General features: G+C 43.6%; 1 protein-coding gene across 1 annotated transcript in view; it reads right to left on the bottom strand.

The window, feature by feature from the left end:
* Adamtsl3 (ADAMTS like 3) overlaps positions 1 to 25,171 on the bottom strand; it is a 272,928-nt gene that overhangs the window by 174,532 nt on the left and 73,225 nt on the right. The window contains 1 exon segment of the mRNA XM_055623245.1: positions 716 to 843. Within this exon segment, the coding sequence (XP_055479220.1) occupies positions 716 to 843 (128 nt within the window).

Genomic DNA, 25,171 nt, shown 5'->3' with positions numbered 1-25,171 from the left:
GCGTGCGCGCAGCGTGTGATGCATTTGAATAAGTGGATGCATTCACCCGGTGTGCGTGTGTGAAGGCTAGATGTCAATGTCCAGCATCTTCCTCCATAGCTCTCAGTCTTGTTTTCTGAGGCAGGATCTCTCACTGAACACAGGTTCATCATTTTGGTTAGACTAGGTGACCAGCAAGCCCCTGTGATCCACCTGCTTCTGTCCATCCTGTACGGGGTTCCAAGTGAGCCACTCCTGGCTCCTGTATGGACTCTAAGAATCTGAACTTGCTTCTGAAGAAAGCATTTTACCCACAGCACCAGCTCCCCAGCCCTTGCATTACCTTCTTAACTCATAGTAGGTTCACAGTAAGTGAGCAAGGAGGGAATTATAGTCAGAGCCTCTCAAGGACCTCCACCAGGACGACATAACCTTTGCCCCTAAATCCTGAGGCCATCAAGCCAGCAACTGAACTTAACATGCCTTCACTCTCTAAGGACCCAAGTGTCTGGTTTTTCTGAACCCTGTGACCATCACGTAGATAGGATAGATGTAGGCAGATATGCAGATGTAGGAAGTAGGACCGTTCCCAGTCAAATACGGACACTTGAGATTGTCTATCTACGGTAGACAGTAAGCTACCAAAGGGAACACTTCAGAGCCACCCCTTCTCCCCTTCTCACACACCCAGAGTCACTGACACACTCTACACAGGAGGGGCCAAGCCGCCACTGACCTTCCAGTCAGACATCTCCGCAAAGAGTAGGAGGCTCCTCCCCCACAGGTCCGGGAGCAGCCGCTCCAGTCGCCCCAAGCGTCCCAGTTTCCATCTTTGTCTTCCTCCGAATGAGCGTTTCTTGAGGTCTAGATGTAGGGGGGAAATATAGCCAGTTACAGAAGGTCAAATGTCACCTCATTTTATTCACAAGAGATAGCCACAGGAGTCTAATCCAGTGAATGGGATAGCAGTGTTGACCGTCACAGGCTCCTGGGGCAACGAGGGGAGGAGCCTGTCCAGACATGCGCAATGAGAAAGTGACATACTACACTGGGCTTACGGTTGGCAATGCTGAATCGATTACTTTAGTTGGTCGGGAGGTTAGATAACATCGTCCGAGCTTCCCTTTAAAGGGGGTAGAAGTGGCTCAGCAGTGAGAGTGCTGGTTGCTCTTCCAGAAGACCTGGGTTTGATTCCCAGCACCCACGTGGCAGATGTCAATAACTCCACAACTGCCTGTAACTCCAGTTCCGGGGAATTCAATGTGGAACACGGGCGGTACACAGACACAAATGCAAGCAAAACACCCACAAGATAAAGTAGACATCACAATAAAAAGCAAAATCCCAAAAAGGTGAGTGAGTAAGAAAAACTGTCTCAATTAAGAATGATAGTATTGGGAGGAAGTGGCGCACGCCTGTAATCCCTGCACTCAAGAGGCGGAGGCAGGTGGATCTCTGTGAGTTCAAGACCAGCCTGGTGAGTTCCTGGTCTACAGAATGAGGAAAAACAAACAACCCCCCCCCAAAAAAAAGATAGAATTGACATAGCAATAAGTAATGCTAAAAAGTTTCATTATGACAGTTCATATGTGCATATAAAGAACTTTTATCATATCTACTAAAAGCAATTTTTAAATATTTTAATTTTTGAGATAAAACCTCACAATATAGCTCGAACAGACACTGCATTTCCTATGCACCCAGGCTGCTCTCCACCTCAGGAGCCTCTTGCCTTGGCCTCTTAAATACGAGTATTTAAGTCGTTAAAATAAAATTAAAAAAACAAAACAAAACAGATAAACTCTTGGTCTGAAAAAAAAACTGCTCAGAAGTTAAAGATACTTGTTGGTCTCACAGAAAACCCAAGTTTGATTTCCAGCACACACCTGGTAATTCCTAACTGTTGGTAACTCCGGTTCCAGGGGATCCAGTGCCCTCTTCTGACCTCAGCAGGCACCATGCACATTTATGGCGAACACACATACATGCAGGTAAAACACCCGCACATAAAATACGATGAATACATCTAATAAAATGTTTTTTTTAATCTATGAATTCTTAAAATATGTCAAAATGAATTCCTTATCTGTTAGAAATTTATACTAAGGCACCGAAACCATAAAGCGCCAGAAGAATCATATGCCACATAGGCGTTGACAGTCAAAGGGCTAGCATAGGAAAGGCTATCAGATTTATTAACAGAGGTTAAAGAGTCGGAAGGAAAAGGCTGGTAGAGTTTAATTCCTTTAAAATAAAAACAAAGCATTTTCTAGCATCATGCAAAGACAGCTCAATGAGCACACACATGAAAACATGGTGCAGAAGTACAGCTATAAAGAACACACATCAGATTCCCTGCACTCTGCCCAAAGGTTGGCCCTATGTCTCAGCTTTGATACCCTGCAGGGCGGGGTCTTTCAGAGGCCCTCTGTGGCAGGCTCCTGACTTGTTTTCTGTTTTCTTCCTCTTCTGATGTTATTCCTCTTTGCCTTTCTGAATGGGGATTAAGCATCTTAGCCAGATGCTTAATCTGGCTAAGATTAATTAGATGTTAATTAATATTAATTAGATGCTTAATGCATCTAATCAGCCTCCTTCCTGATTAGCTTCTTTAGGTGTACAGATTTTAGTATGTTTATCCCATATCATATGTCTAATATCCACTTATGAGTAAGTATATACCCTGTGTGTCTTTCTGCTTCTGGGATACCTCACTCAGGATGATCTTTTCCAGTTCCCACCATTTATCTGCAAAAATCTGGGTACAGGGGTATTTTCTGAGACTGACACTCCAACCAAGGACCATTCATGGAGATAACCTAGAACCCCTGCACAGATGTAGCCCATGGCAGTTCAGGATCCAAGTGGGTACCCTAGTAAGGGGAACAGGGACTGTCTCTGACAAGAACTCAGTGGCTGGCTCTTTGATTGCCTCCCTCTGAGGGGGAAGTAGCCTTGCCAGGACACAGAGAAAGACAATGCAGTCAGTCTGATGAGACCTGATAGACTAGGATCAGAAAGAAGGGGAGGAAGACCTCTCCTATCAGTGGCCTGGGGGAGGGACATGGGTGGAGAAGGAGGAGGGAAGGTGGGATTGGGAGGGGAGGAGGGAGGGAGTTACAGGGGGGATACAAAGTAAATAAATTGTAATTAATAAAAATTAAAATAAAAAAAGAACACACATCAAATTGCCTCTCAGAAGATAGAGATGGGACTCCTCCTTGCTGCCCACCACAGGAGGAAGGACAGTGCTTTACAAAGATGTCTACAGCAAATATGCACAAGCTTTAAAATCAGCATTAAACCAAGTGAATTGTCATGGGTGAGAATTTCCTTACTGTCTGAGCTTTGGAGGTTTTTGAAATTTCTTTTTTAAAAGTATTTTAGGCCAAAAGTACAATCATTAGATGACATTGTCTTATCTAGCTATGAATCTGTATCATGTTTAACACAGGTAAGTCTGCACGGGAATAGAGAAAGAGATGCCCAGATGAGTTACTGTTACAGTGAGTGAGGGGGCTTTGGATGCCTTTAGCAACATTTTGTGTTGTGTCTCCGTATTTTGTAGCATTTTAAACAGTTGTTTTTGATGCTTGATTATGTATATGCAAATGTGTCTGGGTCCGAGGGGTTTGCACGTGAGTGAGTGCAGGCTACTTTGGTGGCCGGAAGAGGACATCAGATCCCTTGGAGGGTGGTGTGGTCCTCCAGAATGAGTGCTGAGAACTGACCTCCAGGCCTCCAGAGAAAAAGCAGTAAGTGCTCTTAACTGTTGATCCGTCTCTCCAGACCCTTCTACCATATTTTAAAAGACAAAACACGTAATGTCTTGTTCAAACCAAGCAAGCAAACAAACAAACTAACAAACAAACAAAAAAAGCCATATCCTCTTGGACATTTCCTATAGAAATGTCCAAGTCAGACTTTAATGGGTAAGTTGTAAGTTAGAGAATGTAAAGGTATAGAGGGGAGCCATGACAGGGTAAGCTATTGCCTGGGTTTCCCTAAGCCTCTGGGCAAGTGACATAATCATCCCCTCCCTCAAAAAGTTACATTGAGAGTGGGATTGGTAGGGAAGACCTTCAAAACTGAAATGAAAAAATAGTGGCAGGAAGCAAAAAGAAGGTTTTCCAATAATTTTCACTCAAGTCCCACTGGCCCTTGGGTCTGACAGCTTCTATTTATAGCACAGTGAATAGCCTTATAGAGCAGTACTTCAGCCTCAGTAGAGAGACAGAAAGGATAAATATTTGGCAGCTGATCACATTTGTCATCAGGAATGGGAGCTAGCTAATTAAACCCACACTATTTACTGTTCTCATTAAGACCACTGTTCAGTTCGATTTTCTGCCCTGAATGTCACCAAACATCGCTGCACACTGTCTGTGATACAGTAGAAAACATAAAATTCAATTCATAGAAAAATACAATTAGCAGTTTAACGCATTCATCTGGACTTTTAGACGGGGTGAGTGTAGATCATTTAGGCAAATATTTAAACTATACTCAGCTGAAATTGATTTTTTCATTTTGTCACTGGATATATGAATTGGTCAAATGTGAAAAGTTGAAAAATATCATCATATATTTTTTAAACGAAAGTTGAGAGCTCTTTGCAATATTGTTTTAATTTGTTTTTATTCCCACCATCCCATCTGTTCCATTTATAGTTAGAATCGGGTTTCTTTCCATAACTCTTCCACCTTCACTTACAGAAAACATCTTGATTCTAAAATAATTAAAACGGGCACATTATAAAATGAAAACATCTGGTTTCTCTGATTGGATCCGTCAGATTTTTTTTCCCCCTTAAGAAAACAGAAAGCAAATGGCATGTCAAGGAGTCTGCGGGGTGTTTTTCTTCTCTGTTAGGGTGGCAGGGTTCTCCGGAGGCCAGCGCCATTTTTTGCCAGCCACCTGAACCTCTCATGCATTCTTCCTCAATACAAAGTGACAGCAATGGCCCTGATTTTACCCCCCCCCTCTTTTGTTCTTCCTTTCCTGGAATATCCATCTCTCTAGAGAGGCTGGGCCCCAAGCCTTTTCTTCTCAGGGGAGAAAAACCCTTTTAGACCTTTTCCAAAGCCTCCACTCTCTGGCTCACACCCCAAACACTTTCTGCTCTTTCGTGACTGTGCTCAATTTCTGCACACGATTAAGGATGCAAATTTTAAATCTCAAAATGTAGTGTCTAGACTACGGCATTATATCTAAAAAGAACGGAGGCCACGTATTGCCCTGTGACCCAGATTCCCGTGTGTGTGTGTGTGTGTGTGTGTGTGTGTGTGTGTGTGGTGTGTGTGTATGCGTGTGTGTGCACAGTGCATGGGAAGGCATGGATGTGGAGATCAGAGACTACCCTGGGTGTTCTTTCTCAGGAACAGTCCACCTTAATTTTTTTTAATTCTAAAACAGTGTTTTGTATCAGCTTGGGCTCACCAGCCCAAGAAATATGTCTGTCTCAGGCTCCCTGGTGCTGGGATTACAAATTTGTGCTATCATGCCTGGTTTCTCTGTATAGTTTCTGGGGACTGAATTAAGCTATCTCCTTAATCCAATGTCAAATCTCTTTTGATAAAGTTTTCCTCCCTTTAATTCTCCCCTCACCCTTCCTTCTTCCCTTTCTTTTTTCTTCACCTCCCTCCCTCCCTTCCTCTTTCCCCCTGTTTCTTCTTTTTTCAGGCTCACCATTTATTGGAACTCTCTATAGCATTACATAATGATTAAAGCTGTTACACTAATCGTTTAGCCATCTAAAACTCACGTTAAACCACCATGGCCACCGTTACTCACGAAATGCTTAAAACACGCGTAGAAAGTAAATCACATAGCATCTCCATGCAGCTGGCGAGTGTGTGTATGACTGACATCAGCAGCTGTTGTTCTTAAAAACACCATCTTCCAAATAACGGCAGCAGAGCCAGCTCTCCAGTCAATGCTCATGCAAGACTTAGCACCAATCACTACTGAATCTCCTCTTGTTGCCTTTGGCTCAGGGACCAGCCTACTGAGGTCTGCTTAGACCCTGACCCCAGCACCCACCTATGAGCCACGCTGTTTGGCTTTGCAGCTTTCATGTGTCCCCTAAGACACTGAGAAGCATGCTATCCATCGCTTCCTGATCGGACAGAATCCCACCAATGCCTCTATCTGCTTTTCTGCGGTGATAAGCAGACCAGGAGGCCAAGTGGTTAGTGCCCTGATCAGAGAGAAGACCTGTAAATAGAGTTTAATGTTGCCACGAAAATTTGAAATGATAGCAGTCACCACTGTCAACTATCAGGATGCAGAAGAGAATTGTAAAGGATGGAGGGACCACCACCCAAGGGGCCTGGGTAAAGCCTTCCCAAGAGGTGGATGGTAGCCTCACTTTGACCAGCCCAACCCCTAAAGCCAGAGGCCACAAAGACAGACCTGACTTTACGGTAACCTAGACCAGGCAACTTTCATTCACCAGTGCGTACTGCTTTTTTTCAAGTCCCTTTTCAAACATCTCTTTAAACTGTCTTAAGTGAATATTCATACCCCATGTGAATACTGTTTAATGAGGTAAAGTTGTTTAAATGAACCCAAGCAAAGTTTGATTCAGCCAGCATCAAGTCTGTGCCCTTGTGGTAAAGCCAAGTCCTGTCCTTCCTAAGATGGCTGCTGTTGGTGCAGACAGTGCTGTGGGTCCATTCTCGGCTTGGCTTATGACCCCTCTAACCGTTATAGCGTCTCTGGTGTATACTCCCTCCCGGCACCATCTTCAGGTGAGCAACAATTTTCAGAACTATATGTGTCCAAAGAACGATGGGGCCAAGGCAGAACCCCTTCATCACCTCCGCTAGGCAAATCCTGTTTTCCTCTGTGTGATTTCTCCAGTGGTGCTCCACTTCCTTTGTGACCGGGTAGCCAGTCAAATCAGGCACTGAGCTATCGTCACTCACAGTGAGTGCTCCAAGATGGATCCTCTCCATCTGGGGCTGGGATCCGCTTGACCGTGACATTCTTTTGATATCTCAGTGAAGCCTGTTATGTCACCTTATGGCAAGGGGAGCTACATTTCTGCTTTTCAAACCTTTGCTGTTTTCCTTGGATATTTTTGTGAGGAATGCACATTCCTGGCTGGCATTTGTGGGCTCCCAAGCATCTGCTGGTTCCCTTATCCAAACAGATAGCCCTGGTCCAGGCTCTGCCCTGGGTGCCCTGAGAGGACAGGCATGGATCCAGGCCCTCAAGCAGCTCTCAGTGACCAGGAAGCTCCGAGAGGGGTCAAGGGATACTATGGGTGGCATTAATCCTGAATTGTCGAGAAAAACAGATGCACAAGCAGTTTCTACAACCTTTCTTAGCAGAAAGAGAGCAAGGTCAGATCCTTTCTACAGAATTCTGTGGGAACAATATGCCCTTCTCCTAGAATACTGTGATTTGCATAAGGGTCCTTATTTTTACTTGTCACTCCCAAGTGCTAATGAACTAGAAACACTTTCCAATTTGCTATTTTTTTTAACTAGTGACTGTTTTCTAGTGTCATACAGTGTGTGTGTGTGTGTGTGTGTGTGTGTGTGTGTGTGTGTGTGATGAAACTCTCAACATTAAATTCTCCTATTTTAAAAAGAACAAAATAAACCTGTTAGAAGACAAAGTGGGGAAGAGCCTGGAAATCATTGGCACAGGAAACAACTCCTGAACAGAACACCATCAACACAGGTTCTAAGATCAACAATCAATAAATGGGACATCATGAAATTGAAAAGCTTCTGTAAAGCAAAGGACACTGTCGTCAGAACAAAACAACTACCTACAGATTGGGAAAGGATCTTCACCAACCCTATATCTGACAGAAGAATGGTATCCAGAATATATAAAGAACTCAAGAAGTTAAACAGCAACAAATCAAGTAATCCAATTAAAAAACGGGGCACAGAGCTAAACAGAGAATTCTCAATAGAGGAATATCAGATGGCAGAGAAACACTTAAAGAAATGTTTAATGTCCTTAGTCATCAAGGAAATGCAAATCAAAACGACCCTGAGATTTCACCTTACACCCATCAGAATGGCTAAGATCAAAAACTCAAGTGACGATACATGCTGGAAAAGTTGTGGAGAAAGGGTAACCCTCCTCCACTGCTGGTGGGAATGTAAACTTGTACAACCACTTTGGAAATCAATCTGGTGCTTTCTCAGACAATTAGGAATAGTGATTCCTCAAGATCCAGGTATACCACCCCTGGGCATATATCAAAAATATGCTCAAGTACATAAGAAGGACATTTGCTCAACCATGTTCATAGCAGCTTTGTTCATAATAGCCAGAACCTGGAAACAACCCAGATGTCCCTCAACGGAGAAATGGATACAGAAATTGTGGTACATTTACACAATGGAATACTACTCCACAATTAAAAAAAAGGAAATCATGAAACTTACAGGCAAATGGTGGGAACTGGAAAAGATCATCCTGAGTGAGGTATCCCAAAAGCAGAAAGACACACACAATATATACTCACTTATAAGTGGATAGGGACATAAAATATAGAATAAACCTACAAAAATCTGTACACCTAATGAAGGTGAGCTAGAAGGCGGACCCTGGGTAAGATGATCAATCCTTACTCAGAAAGGCAAAGAGGATGGACATCAGAAGAGGGAGAAAACAGGGAACAGGACAGGAGCCTACCCCAGAGGGCCTCTGAAAGGCTCTACCCTGCAGGGTATTAAAGCAGATGCTGAGACTCATAGACAAACTTTGGGCAGAGTACAGGAAATCTTATGAAAGACGTGGGAGAGAGTAAGACCTGGAGAGGACAGGAGCGCCTCAGAGAACAACAGATCCAAAGAGTCTGGGCCCAGGGGTCTTTTCTGAGACTGATATTCCAGCCAAGGACCACTCATGGAGATAACCTAGAACCCCCTGCACAGAGGTAGCCCATGGCAGTTCAGTGTCCAAGTGGGTTCCCTAGTAATGGGCACAGGGACTGTCTCTGACAAGAACTGATTGGCCTGCTCTGTGATCACCTCCCCCTAAGGGGGAGCAGCCTTACGAGGCCACAGAAGAAGACAATGCAGTCACTCCTAATGAGACCTGATAGACTAGGATCAGAGGGAAGGGAAAGAGGTCCTCCCTTATCAGTGGACTGGGGGAGGGGCACAGGTGGAGAATAGGGAAGGAGGGTGAGATTTGAAGGGGAAGAGGGAGGGAGGTATAGGGGAGATACAAAGTGAATAAACTGTAATTAATAAAAATAAAAATAATTTAAAAAAGAACAAAACAAAACACCAAAGGAAAACCTGTGAGAACACATTTAAAGAAACTGTGTGCTTTGTATCTTTTGGTTTAAACTATCATGCTCAACTATCACTTAGAGAATCGTATTTTCCCATGCAAAAGTCTAGCTTGGGAGTACACTGAATGGAAAAAAAAAATCCCCCAAAGATATTGTTTACTCATCATATAATCGACTCAGCAAAAGCCCAGAATATGGTAGCGTTCACAGTCTCATAAAAGCTCTAGTCTTGCTTGCTCTTCTTGAATCCCCAGGCATAAATCAAATCATAAACTATTTCCCTGACAAGTTCTTAAGTCTATGACTTACACTGAATAGTGCCCTTCTGCTGGTCTTGCTAAAACGTTAGTAATTAAACACAGCTTTCAAATCCAAGGTCACTTATTGGAAATGCCATATTAACAGCTCCATATTAAAAACAACTCCAAATGAAATGAGTTCCAGTGGGATATTACTTCCCAGACATCAAAAAAGGTTCATTCCAGTGTTCCCACAAAGGTTATTTGAGGAGATCTCAAACCGCTCAGATTCCACTAACAGTAGATCCATTCTTTCAGGTTAATACTACCTTAAGGCCTTGAGCAACAAAACTTTAAAATTACGAATTTGGCAAATGTCATAAAAACGTCACTCAAGTTGTCACACAGAACAACAATTCAATTCAGCCAAGTTTCGTTAGACACTAATATACCTAGGTACCACTGATAAATTCCCAGGACCCCAAGGTTCACTTCTCCTTCTCCAGTCCATACTGCTCCCTGATAAAATTCACTGGCTGGCAAGCTGAGGGCCTCTGGAATGTGATCAGCCTTTTCCTAGCCAATGTTTGTCCCTGGCCATTTTTACCACCATAGGAGAATTTTACTCGCACTGATTTGCTGGAACACATTCAACACTACGAAGCATCTCCCTCCCAGACTCCGTATCTCTCCAGCTCCATTCTCTCACAGTTCCTGCTCCTGCTGCATCTCATACTCCACACATATCACATTCCTCATTATTCCCCCCATAGAAATGTGTTAGTCAATCCTCTCAGTGTCTCTGCCTGCCTGCCTGCCTGTCCGTCTCTCACTGTGTGTGTGTGTGTGTGTGTGTTTGTGGTGTTCGTGTGGATGATGTCAGTGTGCCTTTGTGTGGTGTGTTTGTATTTGTGTGGTGTGTGTGTGTGTGTGCCTTGACTAAGGAATCAAACCGATGTTTTCATGCCTGAGTGGCAGCCACTTTATTTCCTGAGGCATCTTTTGAGCCCCTTAAGGGGTATTTTCTTTGATGTGTTTATCCAATAACTTATCTCAAGTACCAGCCTTGGCTTCTGTACTGCTAGAGATCAGACTCACCGTCTTGGGAGGGAAGTGCTTTGCCACTGAGTAACAGCCATAGCCCCCAAGGAACATTTCTAAAGCTTCTCATTGAGTGGACAGGGTACAGGAAAACTGAAAATTGGGAAGCAAAGCGGGCTGGTGTGAGCCAGACTCTAGAAATGCCAGGATCTTCATCTTCATCATTCTGTGTAAAGAGCTAGCAGGGAGAGCTGAGGCTTTTGGTGAGAAAATACAGCCAGAGAGAGGAGGTGGGGAAGACAGACGTCTCTCTTCTCCCTGTCTCCGATCGCTTGTAGTGCTCCCCACCGGCCAAAGTTAACCAGAAGCCAGAGGGTCAGGAGGAGACCTGGGTAGTTCACACAGACCACACCCCAGCAGGTGGGGAAGGGTGCAGAGTGGATGTACAGGCTAAAGGGAAGCATCTAGCCTACTCCTTTATCAGCTCCCTAGAAAATTTCAAAGCCGAGGCAGGACTTTAGCAAACTGTTTTGGGACACTTCTTTTGGCAGGCAGGGGCGTAAGGGAGGACCCAAAATGTAGAACCTCCATGGAAATACTGAATACTAGAGACCAGACCCCACACCACAGAGCCCGTGGTCATCACATGATGGATCCCAAAGAGGAGGGCACAGATGTGACCCCTGATGGCACTGGGATCAACAGGATCTGGCTAGTTACCACACCCAAGGGGCCGGAAGTGCCAGTCCGACTCCTGGGTGTCTGGATGCCAGTCTCCTTCAGGCTTCAGAACCATTCTTGAGCCCACCATTGTGGTAGAATTCTAGTGCCTTCTGTATACAATGAAAGTGAGCGTGTCAGTAATGACTGAAAAAAGCACAAATAGGCAGTGCCCTGCAGCTCTCATTTACTTAATTATAATGGCACAGTCTACCGAAGATGTTTGTGTGTGTACCTTTTTATCGTGTGTGTGTGTGTGTGTGTGTGTGTGTGTTTGTGTGTGTAGGGGGAGTTCAGGTACACTCGTGGGTGAATTATGTAGAGGTCAAAGGTCAACCTCAGGTCTCACTCTTTAAGGCACAGTGCACCTTGGTTTTGGGATGGGGTTTCTCTCTCACGGACCTGAACGTCACCAAGCAGGTTGGTTGCTTGCAAGGCAAGCACTGTATTGATTGAGCCATCTCCCCACCAAAGAATTTTAACAAAATAAGTATTCAGCCAAGATATAATCATATAAAGGCTTTATATAAAAAACTAAATTGCTGAGACTTATGGGCAACCTTTGGGCAGAGTGCAGGGAATCTTAGGAAAGAAGTGGGAAACAGTAAGATCTGGAGAGGAAAGGAACTCCACAAGGAGAGCAACAGAACCAAAAATTCTGGGCACAGGGGTCTTTCCTGAAACTGATACTCCAACCAAGGACTATGCATGGAGATAACTTAAGACCCCTGCACAGATGTAGTCCATGGCAGTTCAGTATCCAAGTGGGTTCCGTTGTAATAGGAAAAGGGACTGTCTCTGACAAGAACTGATTGGCCTGCTCTTTAATTACCTCCCCCTGAGGGGGAAGCAGCCTTACCAGGCCACAGAAGAAGACACTGCAGCCACTCCTGATGAGACCTAATTGACTAGGATCAGAAGGAAGGAAAAGAAGTCCTCCCCTATCAGTGGACTTGAGGAGGGGCATGCATGCAGAGGGTGGAGGAAGGGAGGGATTGGGACGGGAGGAGGGAGGGAACCACAGGGGGGGGATACAAAGTGAATAAAGTATAATTAATAAAGAAAAAAACTAAATTGCTGACTTCTGATGAAAATGAAAGAGAAAAATCTAAATAGAATTCACATTATTATAACATGGCACCGAATGAAACTTAAGTGTGGCTACTCAGTTATACTGGGCAATGCAGGGTCTCATCTAGCCGTGAAGTTTGCAGTAAAAACCAGAGGCTATCACCTCACACCCACTCAGGGTGACTCCTGGAAAACAGCACACCATGGTTAAGAAATGGGCAAGGCCAGACAGCAAAGAGTTAAAACATCAAGGCGAGCAGGGATCGGAATCCCGTAATGTTGCTGGTGGGATTCCTCAGAAGAGTCAGTGTGTCTTTATCATATGACTCGGCAACTCCCCCTTCTGGGTACACATCTCCCGAAACTGTAGACACGGACTCAGAAAGCAGCACCCTCATCCCGCTGCTGCGTTATTTACTACAGCCGAAACGAGGAAAAACCAAAACCAACTGTCTATCTACAAGAGAATAAATGAGATCTGCATGTAATCTGAGAGAGAAGAGAACTCTGACGCCTGCCACAACACAGATGAAGCTGGAGTCGTTCGGCAGCGAGTCAGATATAAAAGAGCGAGTATGACTGAGTACCGGTGAAGCACCCCTGGCCATGATGTCACAGTTGAGACCTGACTGTGTGCTGGAGAGTGGAGGGAACGGGAGGCGCCGTTTCATGAGCATGGTTTCAGCTCCGTAATACCAAAAGCCTGCTCTCCATACGACGGCTCTTGCACCGTAGTCTGAGTATAATTGCCACTGCTAAGCTTAACGCTGCAAAATAAAAAAGGTAAGCGTCATCGTGTACATTTTAACACACACAGAGAGAAAGAGAGACTGAGGCAGAGACGGATGACAGAAACAAGCAAAGCGACATTTTCAAAGGTAGAAAGAAAAAGCCTTAGGAAATGGAAACTTTCTCTTAAAAGTTGGCGATGAAATCCAATCAACCGGCCCATGTTTCAAAACTTTTTAAAAACAGGATTATAAAAGTCAGGGAGGAGTGGTGGTGAGCGCTTCCCACTGAGCAGCTAAAAAACCACAGGGCTGTGGGGGCTGTAGAAGAGAACATATATGCCATGAAATCAGCTCCTATAATGTGACAGATAAACATGGGAAGGAGAATAGAAAAAAGCTGTGAGGAAGCCATGCAATATTAACTGAGATTTAAACATTAGTTTTTAAGACATAGCAACTCCAGACTCCCAATGCTGTGTGATTTTTTTTTTTTTGTCATATGCGTAGAGATACTGTTGAGGAAGTTAGTTATTCTGCTGTGGTTACAAGTTCTGCAGGGTCCCTCAATTTCTCTTCATTTCCTTATTAAATTCACATCAAATAGGGCTGGAGAGACGGCTCGGCGGTTAAAAGCACTTGCTGCTCTTCCAGACGGCAAGGTTTGGTTTTCAGGAGGCCCGCAACCATCTGTAACTCCAGCTCTGGAGCAGTAGTCAAAGCCCTCTTCTAGCTTCTGAGGGGACCTGCACACAGCTGCACATACACAAACACACACTCTCTCTCACACTCATGCACATCATTGGTTTATAATTCACATAAAATTAAATTCTTTTCCCTTAATATGGCACACATGTATGACAGCATTTTTATGACTGTGTCTATGTGCTTATCCTATTGAAAAATCCTGTACATGAACATGCATGAAAATGTTTGTAATGTTGCCATATAAATTCTGGTTATTTCTAGAGTTGGATAATGGCTGGATTTGTGGTTTTCATTGTACACTTTCTGAACTGCTGGATTTATTAAATAAGTGTGACACTTTCTAACTTAATTATTCTAATATATAAATTAGTCCAGCTTGGGGCCAAGATATCATCCCACGGTGCCTTCAAAACCCTGGGCAATGCAGGGTCTCTCTGGCAAACATTGGTCAAGAATTTGGCCGTGATGGCTGGTGCCCTCAAGAGCATTTATGGAAACTGCCTTAGGACCTCTCAAGCTTGGTGAGAAAAGGTTTTCAGGCAGATGTTGTGTTAACTTCTGGCCCTACACACATCTACAATGTTTCAGAATGTTGCTTCTCAGCTTCAGCCCCTATGGAGCACGTGGGAATGTCTGGAGACGTTTTGGAGTTTTGCAACTGGGGCAAGGGAGACTGCTACTAAAATGTAAACAGGTTCCAGCTCCCAGGGCAGCCTGGACAGCCAAGAAATAACTAATCTAGAGACTGGCCAGGTCAGGAAATTCATGCTAGAAGGTTGCTAATCTTCTTTACTTTCATAATGATTTATAACAGTTAATTTAAAAACAGCTATTTTCTAACCCGATATAACAACCACACATTTTCAGACTTCAGATGGAGTTAAGACAGCGCAAGCTGCTCTGCTCTTACCCTGCTCATCACCATGGATGAAAAGAGGATTCCTGCAGAAACCCGACACTCTCCCAGCCCCAAGCAGACTCAGAACGCTCTCTGCACACTCCCGCCCATTAACAACCACAAAACCGTCTTACGGAGCTCTTAATTCCAACATACCTCAAACCACATTCAAGCCACTCATACTTGACAATCCACAGTGGGCTTTTCTTTCCAAGGAGTGGGGGAAATACAAGCATGGTCTTTCAAGTTTCATGATACCAAGCTTTTAGAAAAAGATTCTCTTTTGACTTTTTTTTTTCCCATGATTTATTTTCATTCATGGTTAGCCATTTTCACATAGAAAAACACAGGATTTGTGCCAACGACTCATCAAGAATATTACCCAGACCACATGCGAGGGGCATCGGCTTTAAACAAATTCCCTCAAGAAATATTATTTGACAGTTAGTAAAGTGGGTCATGAAAGAAGCCAGCATGCCATTTCCATCCTTGGCCTCTCCTGCTGCACAGGCTGGGCCACTGCCGGGCAGAGTGCTACCCCAGGTGAAGAGAGAAAGCTGGCACGGGGAATTCTGCATACCTGAAACCAGAGTACAAAGACAGAAAGAACCAACGGCACAACCCCAGTTTAACTACCGATATTCCATGGGTGTCCACAACAGCCAGTGAGGGTGATTGCCAGGTGGACAGGTTTCAGAACCATCGAGGCTTCTGCCAGGGTCTTTCAAGTGAAGCAAAGTTAAAGTTCACTTTCCCCTTCAATAACATTCTCCAGCTCCCATTTAATCACCGACCTCAAAAATCTGGTTAAATAACTGGAAGGCAGGACAAACAGGCACTGAGTGCTAAAGGAAAGGGGAAGGACAGCCACCCTTATCCTGGGTACTCAGGGGGAGGGGATGGCAGACACATGAGTCTTGAGAGATGAGTCAGACTTTGGCAAACCTCATCAGCGAGCAGATGATCAAACAGAGTACAGTGTGGGAGGGCAAAGAGAAAACATTTGTATAAACATCCATGGATTGGATACAGCCATCCTGAGAGTAGAATGACAGGACAGTAGTGTCTGGCAAGTTTGAGTTTCCTCTATCTTTCAAGCTTGACCTTGAACTTACTCTAGCCACATCTGAAGCACTTGCTAGACTTTCTGGGCAATGGCCACTGCACTAGGCGATGCAAATCTGGAAGTGTCTGTGACTAAAGAAAGTTCCATTGGACGGATGGCAAAAATCACTGTTGGAAAAATGATCACAAAGTTGAAAGCAAAGTCAAGGAAAGGGAGTTTACATGTATGTATATATATATATATATATATATATATATATATATATATATGCATATTTTTATAAGCACAAAACATGGTGCTATGCAATATACTGTACATTAAATTAATCATTTTCAATTATACCTTTGGAAAACTAAAAATACGCACTATGGAATATTTTTAAAGGAACATTGAAATTTTCAAAGCCACCAGAGAACAAATTCAAACAAATTGTGTTCTATACATCAAGGTATCAAAAATAGAGAAAATGATGAGGCTAGATTTAAAAAATACCAACATGATAAACAAAGGATTAAGGAAATTAGAAGACACATAAATACAACAGGACACAGGATCTTTTCAGAATCTTTATTGTATTGTGGTCTGTGTCATTGGCTGACCTTTCTCCGATGCAGTTTTGCTCTGTCTTGCTTCTGATGAGGTCTAAACCCTTTTAGACCTCATTTGTTTACATCCTCTCCTTAACTTTAGTTCATTTATTTATTGGGATATACTATTTGTCCATCTTTATGGGGTACATTATGGTAATCCAATATATGCGTACAATGTGTAATAACCAAATCAAGGCTATAAACATCTCCATCCCTCCAATAATTAATCACTTTTATGGGTTATGAACTCAGCAGTCCTCTGGTCATTTATTATTGGCCCACTTTGTTGTTTCAGACACTCAGTTTTTTCTTCAGTTTCACTGATAGCCAAAACGAATGCTAACTAAAATGTGCATGCTTCCAGCCCTTTCTGAACTTCATCTCCTTGCCTATTTTTTTTTTTTAAATAGGATGTAGAATATCGTCACATCTCCATTGTTATGTATGAATCTCACTCCCTACATGAGGAAAGATCCATTGTGGGCTTTTATTTGTCCCCAGATATTTCTTACTCAGAGGCTGGATTCTTATTCCTCACCAGAGCACCCTCAGTAGTTTCTTTATTCCCAGGGTGAGTGGTTAAAAGAATGCACACTGAATCAAGACAGATAGTCATCCCTCAAAGATGGGATCGCCCCTGCAATGTCTCCTTTGTGTTGATTGGTGATGCCATCTTACTGCACGAGGTTTCTGCATATATAGCTGTCTGTGAGCAGCCATCTCCATGCCCTGCCATAGCCAGTTTCTGCAGCAGCCACCCACCTTCATGGAAAAGACCCATGCACACTGGCAGAAATCTACAGCAGAGGAGAAAGCACCATTCCCACAGAGCCTGTGTGATGCCTGGTTTACCAGCTTCCAATTCTGCTAACTCACATTGGCCAGCAACGCTCCAAACAGAACTGGGCCCATTTCTGTCACCAAGACTTTATTTCAAGGCCACTGTGTGTTTGACCTTGCCTCTAATCTGCATATGACTCTAACACTTGGCTAAGGCTACCATAAAATAATTACCAAAAATCTAGCAGCCTTGAAATTTTATTCATTCATCGAAGCTACAATTCAAGGTCACCTGATTAACGCGGGGCCCTAGGTTTCCACGCTGAACTTTTCAGGTCCATCGTCATTTCCTCAGAGAAACCTCATCTCCATTAGAGGAGAAAGCACACGACCAGCTGGCTCACATTTTTCTCACTGACTCCCTGCAAGCTTCATGAAGTTCAGGCTTTTGTCTGTCTGGTTTTACTTGTTAGGACATTTCCACCAATTAACACAGTGGCTGACCTAAGAAGCATCTGGAGAAAATATTAATAAATGAAGACGTGAATTAATAATCCAGTGACTAACCACAAGCATAGAGTTAGCGCTTTTAAAAATGAGTGGAATGGGGGAGAGTCATGCTGTGGCCAGTGAGACAAGGATTTAAAATTTCTCTGATACAGAAAATTTTCTCTATGAATCACTTTTAGTTTTTTAATATGTCTTTAATTGAAATAGGATTACATGGCTCTCTCTCCTCCCTTTCATCCCTTCAGCCCCTCCCACGCCCCCTCTCTCAAGCTGATAGCTTCTTTTTATTTTGGTTACCATTGTTACATGAATCCATATATAGAGCGTATCTGTATGCACAAATATATAACTACAACTTGCTGAGCCTTTTGTTGTTTGTGGGTGTACCCCAATAATCACATCTCCATCAGAAGTCCTGCTTCGAAGACTCAGAAGCATCAGGGAAAAGGAAGGGGAAAGACTGTGAGATAATAATCCAAATACCAGGAAGCCCGGTGTGAAACGGTCTCTCCTAACAATGGCTGTGTACGGAACAATGGAGTTGTCAATATGCATGCTAATGCAGCTTGGGAGAGTTTTCTACCATCTCAACCCTAGACAAAGAGCTACTAGCAGATAATAACTGCTGGGAGAGGGGAATTAGCCTGCCTCAGGAGCGAGCCCCTTAATTGGTTGTTCGATGCAGAGCCATCATCCCTGAAATCACAGACAAATCATTTTCAAACAGAAAAAAAAAAAAATCAGCATTCTGAGCAGTCAGCTCGCATCTCTTCTTTTTTACCTCAGTTTTGTTTTGGGTCCTGTGTTAGCTTTTGGTTTGGGGCTTGACAACACCCTATGGCACAGGATTCACATAAGAGAAAAAGTGAACCTTACTTCAGTCTTTAAGGAGCCTGGCCTCACACTGGCTCAGTTCTTCATTGCCAGCATTAATCCCCTTTTCATTGCTATTTAAGCAGAAGCTTAGGTGAAGACATTCCATCTCTGAGCAATAAGGAAAGCTAATTTTGTCTTCCTTGTGGCTGGGTTGAGTTACCGGATATGTTGTAATTGATTAAGAAACAAAACCCTCGGGCTTGTAATAGCTGATACATGATTCTGGTTCAGCTTGAATCCATAATCCATTGGCTACAAACTTTATGTGGAAATATGGGGATTTGGAAGGCCATGAGAGTGGAGGAATCAATTAACATACAAATATCCAAACCAAAGTTTCCAGAAGTCTGGTTTTACAGTAAACCAGCCTTCAACATCTTTTCTGAGGACACAATTTGAGGAATGCAAATGAGCGGATAGCTTTAACATAAAATCACAGATTGTTAGAACTAGATAGGGACTTTTAGTCAATCATTTTTATAGATGGTAAACCAGGTTCAAGAAGAAGAGCTTGGATGCGACCTTGGTTATTTCAACTTGCAGTTCAGGGTGCTTTTTATCACCCCATCACAATACTTCTCTCTCTCTCTCCCTTTCTTTCTCTCTCTCTCTCTTTTCCTAGTACTGGGACTTGAGCCAAGGGCCCTCATACCTATAGGCAAGACTTCATCACTGGGACACACCTCTAGCCCAATTTTCACCTTTCATTTTCAGCTAAGTTGACCAGGCTGTCCTTGAACTCACCTGTAGCCAAAGCAGGACTCAAACCTGTGATCTTTCTACCTCAGCCTCCTGAATAGCTGGTTTAACAAGCCTGCTCACCAGACTTGGCTGCAATTCTCACTCCTCCCCTTAAACTTCTTGCACTTCCTGTTCTTCTACACACCTAAACTAGGTGCTTCCCTTTAGAACACAACTCCCACCCATCACACATACTTAAACTACTTAGTATGCGCTAATGTCCATAGGATGAAGTTCAAAGTCCTTTGCTTGGCAGTCAAGACCCCCTACCCCCTGCTCCCTACCAATGCCTCCTTGGTGTACCACTGCCACTGCAGCCGCAGTATCAACTCTTGTGCCCTTGATGCTCATCAGGATGGCTGTGCACGCATTTGCTCATCTCATTCTCCCTATGTCCCAGCCTGGAATCCCCTTCAAGAGCTTTCTTGTTGACTTGGCTGTAAACGTGTGTTATCAAACAGCCTTCAGCTGTCTTCCACTTGCTGGGATTAAGTCAATTTCTAGAGGCATTTCTCTTAGGGTCACACTCTTGTCCAAAAGAAAACCTAAGATCTAATGCCCCTTCATAAATGGTCATTTCATCTACTGCCAAGAAACAGAGAAGTGCATAGTGACTGACTCCTCTCTTACACTGAGGCTGTATTCAATTACACCTCGATGTGGAGCTGCAAGGGCCTGGCTGTATTAGTCTATATAGGGCCAACTCTACGGGCCACTGGCTTAAAGATCCTTGTACATGAGCCAAGTCTTCATAGACTCTGAACAGTGGCTCAGCTTTTCTCCCTGTCCACCCTGCTGCCTTCCCATCTCTCTGCTAACATCAGTTTCAGGGAAACACTAGCATTTGTATCTAAATTCATGAGCATGCTTCCAGAAAACCCCAACAAGCAATACTCTCTACCTGAAAAGAACTGTTCGCACTATCTTTCAGAGTCACCACTCATCTTTAGAAGGTCTATATTAGACATGGATCTCTTCCTATACGTTCTATTAGCATAAACCACCTTGTCATTATCTATTACTCAGTCACATGAAATTACCATAACCGAATGTGTCCAACGCTTGTGATAATACTGACAGCAATGAACATGAAGCAAACCGCCACTCAGTTCTCTGTGTCAGCTCACGCTCTATTCTCTTTCACCATCTAGCCAAGTAGTTGCTCCCCAAGCAGAGGAAACTGCTCTCACAGGCTCCACGTGGCAGACACTAGATTAACGACCAGTACACCTTTGATGTGCTATCACCCTCAGAAGGAAGGAGAACATTTGCTTTTGTATTCTCAGCATAGGAGTGGACGTGAAGAGAGCAAGGGAAACAGAAGAAAGGCTCTGTTTAAGGGGAATGACATATGAGGAGCGTTATACAAGGTCTTTCTTCCATGCCAGAAAGACTTCAGAAGGCGCCAAGTAGACACTTGCTGAGAGCCACGCTGGTGCCAGGGAGTCTGGAGCTGCCAGATCCCGGTGATGGCTCCACCCGAGCTGCCTTCATCCATCTAGGATGACCCGTGTTCTGAAATAGGAGCCTCTTCACCATCATCACGTAGCCAAGGAACACAACGGCATTTGTTTCTTTCTCACAGAGTGCAGTAAATGTTTGGGTGATCTAGGTTTTCCTTAATTAAAACAAAACTGGGTCGTGTTAACTTTTTACAATAAAAAGTAAACAAGAACACACCGTGAGCCATGTTTTAAATTCCGTGACATGTGAACTGTGCTTTGAAGAAGTCTCCTCAGCCTCCAGAGAAAGAACTTGAAAGTTAGCCTTGAAGGACACTCCTCAGCCAGGGTCATTTCTGAAACGGCAAGAAACACAGCCCACTGCTCTCCCCCCTGTACTCATGGACCCAGCCAGGTACCTGACAGGAAATCTAATAAATGGGAAATGGAAAAACTTACTGAAACCTTTTCTCCACCAGGGAGGAAACTGTCAGGAGCAGGGACACTATGGCTGCCTCGTGATGCCAAGTAATGAGAAGTAATCTCAGCACTCTTTTGGAGCGTGGAAGAAGAAATCACAAGATGAGTAGCAGAGGGAAGCAAATTAGAGAGGAGAAGACCCAGAGGGCCCAGGAAGCAGGAAATGTCAGGAATGACCGGAAATCGGCTGTCAGCTGGGAATTTTCAGAGATTTGAAGCCAGAGAGCAGCCAGGTGCTTCCTGACATAGGTTCCTTCCCGAAGCTGCTACACCAAATCTTTTGGGCGGCTTCCTCTCGTTTCTGCTAATATCACTGTTTTATTAGTGTCCACATAAAGAAAGCTGGAAGGCAGGTTAGTCCTTTGACTGCCCCTCGAAACAATATATAACAAGCCTTTGCCTTACATTATGGAAGCTAATTTCACAAGGACAGAAAACTCATATTTTGCTGTACTTTAAAAAGACTTAGAACTGGGTTGGAGAGATGGTTCAGAGGTAAAGAAAACCGGTTGTTCTTCCAAAGGTCCTGAGTTCAATTCCCAGCAACCACATGGTGGCTTATAAGTCACTATAGTAAGATCTGGTGCCCTCTTCTGGTGCAAAGGCAGAATGCTGTATAAATAGTAAATAAATCACCCTTAAAAAATAGAACTTCCCTCAAACCTGAAGTGTACTATTTTCATATGACACTGTAGTGAGGTTTTTAAGAATTCTGGACTTTTTTTGTTTTGTTAAAGAAAACCACAGAAATATTATAAGAGTATGTTTTCATTTTAATCTCAGGTGTAAGGACCTAGTGGAGTCCGGCTTACCTTGACCTACATCTCATCTTTCCTGCCTGCATAGCACAAGCTGTAGTATCCAATCACTGGTTTGTTAGCAGGACTGTGGTACTGGGAATTCCCTCTTTCCAACTATAATGTCAAATCGACATGTTTACGTTGTGAGGCTATCTGCATTAACAGAACGGAACAAACTGAGCACAATGCAAGAGAGCTTGGTGCCGCTGTGAAAAAACAATCTGATTAATACATACAGTTGTTACTGTCGCTTATTGTCAAGGAAAGAGGGACAGGGTAAGAGACAGACAAAGCTTAAATGTGAGAGGCACGAGTGAATTTCATAGAGTACATTCTTCAGTCTTCATGGCAATCCTACCCCGGGTGTGAGTGAGTGTTTCAGATGCAAGGAGTATAGCACAGAAGTTGCCGCTTTAATAGCAGGGCTGGTACAGTGACTCAGTGACGCCATTCAACATCAGGGTCCCTTTTTCTCCACCAACCATGTATGTCGGCTGCTGGCTGTTCCTTTTGTGGCTGCAAAGTTACTTTTGCAGCTTCAAGCACCCTATTGAGGTCTAAGAAAGGAGAAAAGGGGTGTGTAATTACATACATCCAAGTAATCAAGAATTTTAGACTCAGGCCGGGGAAGGAGGATTTCTGTAGTAACGTCCCGAACAGTATAAGCATGAGGACCTGAGTCAGACCCTAGAACCCATGGGAAAAGGACAAGGCAGATGGTTCCTGAGGATGATCTTCGATTTCTACACACACATACTTGCATAAAGCTGGGTGTGTGCACTCACAGGCACAGGTAGGGGTGGGGCTATTTGCCCAGAAGCAACCATTGCAGCTGCTCCCTTCTGTGTACCCAAGCCCCCCTAAATCATAGGCCACTCAGACTGCAAGGAAGGCTGGGAAAGCAAGAACCCTGTTGTAGTTTGAATTTCAATTTACTTTCTAGAGGATTCCGCTGTTAACACAGAATCAGCATTGGTGTCTACCACAAATTCCAGTACCCAACATGGCGCCTACAGTTGATAATATCATAATCACTGAGAAAGTGGTAAGGGTTCTTCTCACCAAAAAAAAAAAAAAATAATAATAATAATAATAATAATAATAATAATAATAATAATAACCAGGTAGATGAGACATATGCTAATAAAGTCAGTTTGACCATTTCATACCATATAAATATTTTAAAACATTTTAACCAATAAATATGCACAAGATTTATCTATTAAGATTGAACTTTTAAAGACGATTAATATACAGAAAAAGCATTTGCATGTCTATGAGATGCACATGCAGAAATTCTTGATCATGAGAGCTGACGGCTGTAGAAAGAATTCCATTCCCTCTGGTGACAATGGGGGAAAAGTCATGGAATACCAGGCGTGGAGATCTGAGCAAAATGTTTTTTTGGAAATTTAGGCGTGGTAGCATATGCTTACCATCCCGTAGTTCAAGAAGCCAAAGCAGAAGGATACTAAGTTTGTGGCCAGTGTTCGATGAGGTATAAAGAATTGGCTCAAAAACCCACACAGACGGGCAGATTGGTTACTTTTCTTATTGCTGTGATCAAACACCTGACGGTAAAACATGCCGCTTACTGTGTGGAGTTGATTGCAATTTTAATCATTTTAATTACTCATTAATAATTTCTTTTGTGTCACAGCATTTAATCAGCTCTTATAAGAGTGTAATGGGTGTCTGGATGTTTCACATAGCCATGAAATACATTGCCTGGTGCCAAGGACTGTCTATATCTAGGTTTCGGTTACATTAACCAAGCTTTCCATACCTTCACATATATTTTATTAATTTCATCTACAGAAAAGGTAGATTATGCATTTTTTATTATGATTATACTTGTACCCATTTTTACTTCTCTCTCGCATATATTTAATTTAGTTGTTTTTCGAAGTATTTTAACATTTCATAGAAACTGTCTACATTAAATTTTACATGAGACAGTCACTAGAGAAATTTACATATTCTAATAGCTAAGATGGATGATTAAGGAGTGCCGTACATAATAAGAATGTTTGTTTGTTTGGGTTTTTGTTTGCTTGTGTTTCAAGATAGGCTTTCTCTGTGTAGCCCTGGCTGTCCTGGAACTGGCTTTGTAGACCAGACTGGCCTTGAACTCACAGAGATCAGCCTGCCTCTGCCTCCTGAATGCTGGGATTAAAGGCGTGTGACACTACTCGCAGCCAGGAGCCACTTCTTAAGCTGTGTAGACACCAGCATATTTCAAGAGATCAAGTTGATCACTGTCCATGCTATTAGCTTCACTGTCAGGGTCACCCTCCCCACAGCTGTCTCCGTCTGTATTCACCTGACCTCACTGAAGCTGCTTTCTGACATCTGAGAGCCTGGCTCTGTCTTGGCACATGAGCTCATCTGGCATAGGAGTGTGTCACTCACAGACCCAGGGTTGTTCCACGATGGGGCATAATGTGCCAGGCTATTCCCAGAAGCATATTCAGCTCAATGGGGCACCCTCACCTTTCTCTAACTTTGGGGGCAGCACGGAACCTGGATTTCCATTCTTTCCCAGGCTGCAACTCCACTGCTTGAGAGGTACATCCTTGCCTTCAAGGATATGCTAAGTGAAAGACTGAGGCCTCTCCTGATGAGGTTGAGGGCAAGGTGAGTGAATAAACAAGAAAAGGGGTCCTGAGAACTGAGCACTGCAGTGATCCTCCGAGATTGGTAAAATCGAATCCTGTTTATAGCAAAGCCTCACTGAGTGTATCTCCATGACCCTGGCACAGATGGAGAGGGAAGCAGCACAGTTACAGCTCCTTTAACAGCAGCACCACCTATGTCGTAAGCTGCCTAGGCCTCCTTGCAAGCACCCAGCATCAGAGAACATGGCTTCCAAGGGCCTATGGAACATAAAGTGACCCTCACAATACTCAGGATGAAGCAGCCACTCTAAGCTGAGGAGGAGCGAGTACCCTAATTGCAAAGGTTAGAGTAGTGGCATCTTTCTTGCTCCCCTGAACATGTAGGGTTTTGTTTCATTTTGTTTTGTTTTCTGCTATGCTATTTCCACTCATCACACCATTGTCTCATCTTGTTTCCTTATCTTCTTTGAAATTAAATTTATATTTATTCATTTTACATCCCAATCACAGCCCCCTCCCTCCTCTCCTCCCAGTCCCACTGTCCCAACCTCGTCCCCTTTTCCCCCACCCTGTCTCCTCAGAAAAGGGGAGCCACCCAGACCCCACACCCCCA

Source organism: Psammomys obesus, unplaced genomic scaffold, assembly GCF_907164565.1.
Source record: "Psammomys obesus unplaced genomic scaffold, mPsaObe1.curated_primary_1811, whole genome shotgun sequence".
Classification (NCBI taxonomy): Eukaryota; Metazoa; Chordata; class Mammalia; order Rodentia; family Muridae; genus Psammomys; species Psammomys obesus.
Note: the sequence above shows the minus strand (reverse complement) of the source record. Positions and strands in the feature narration are given on the sequence as shown.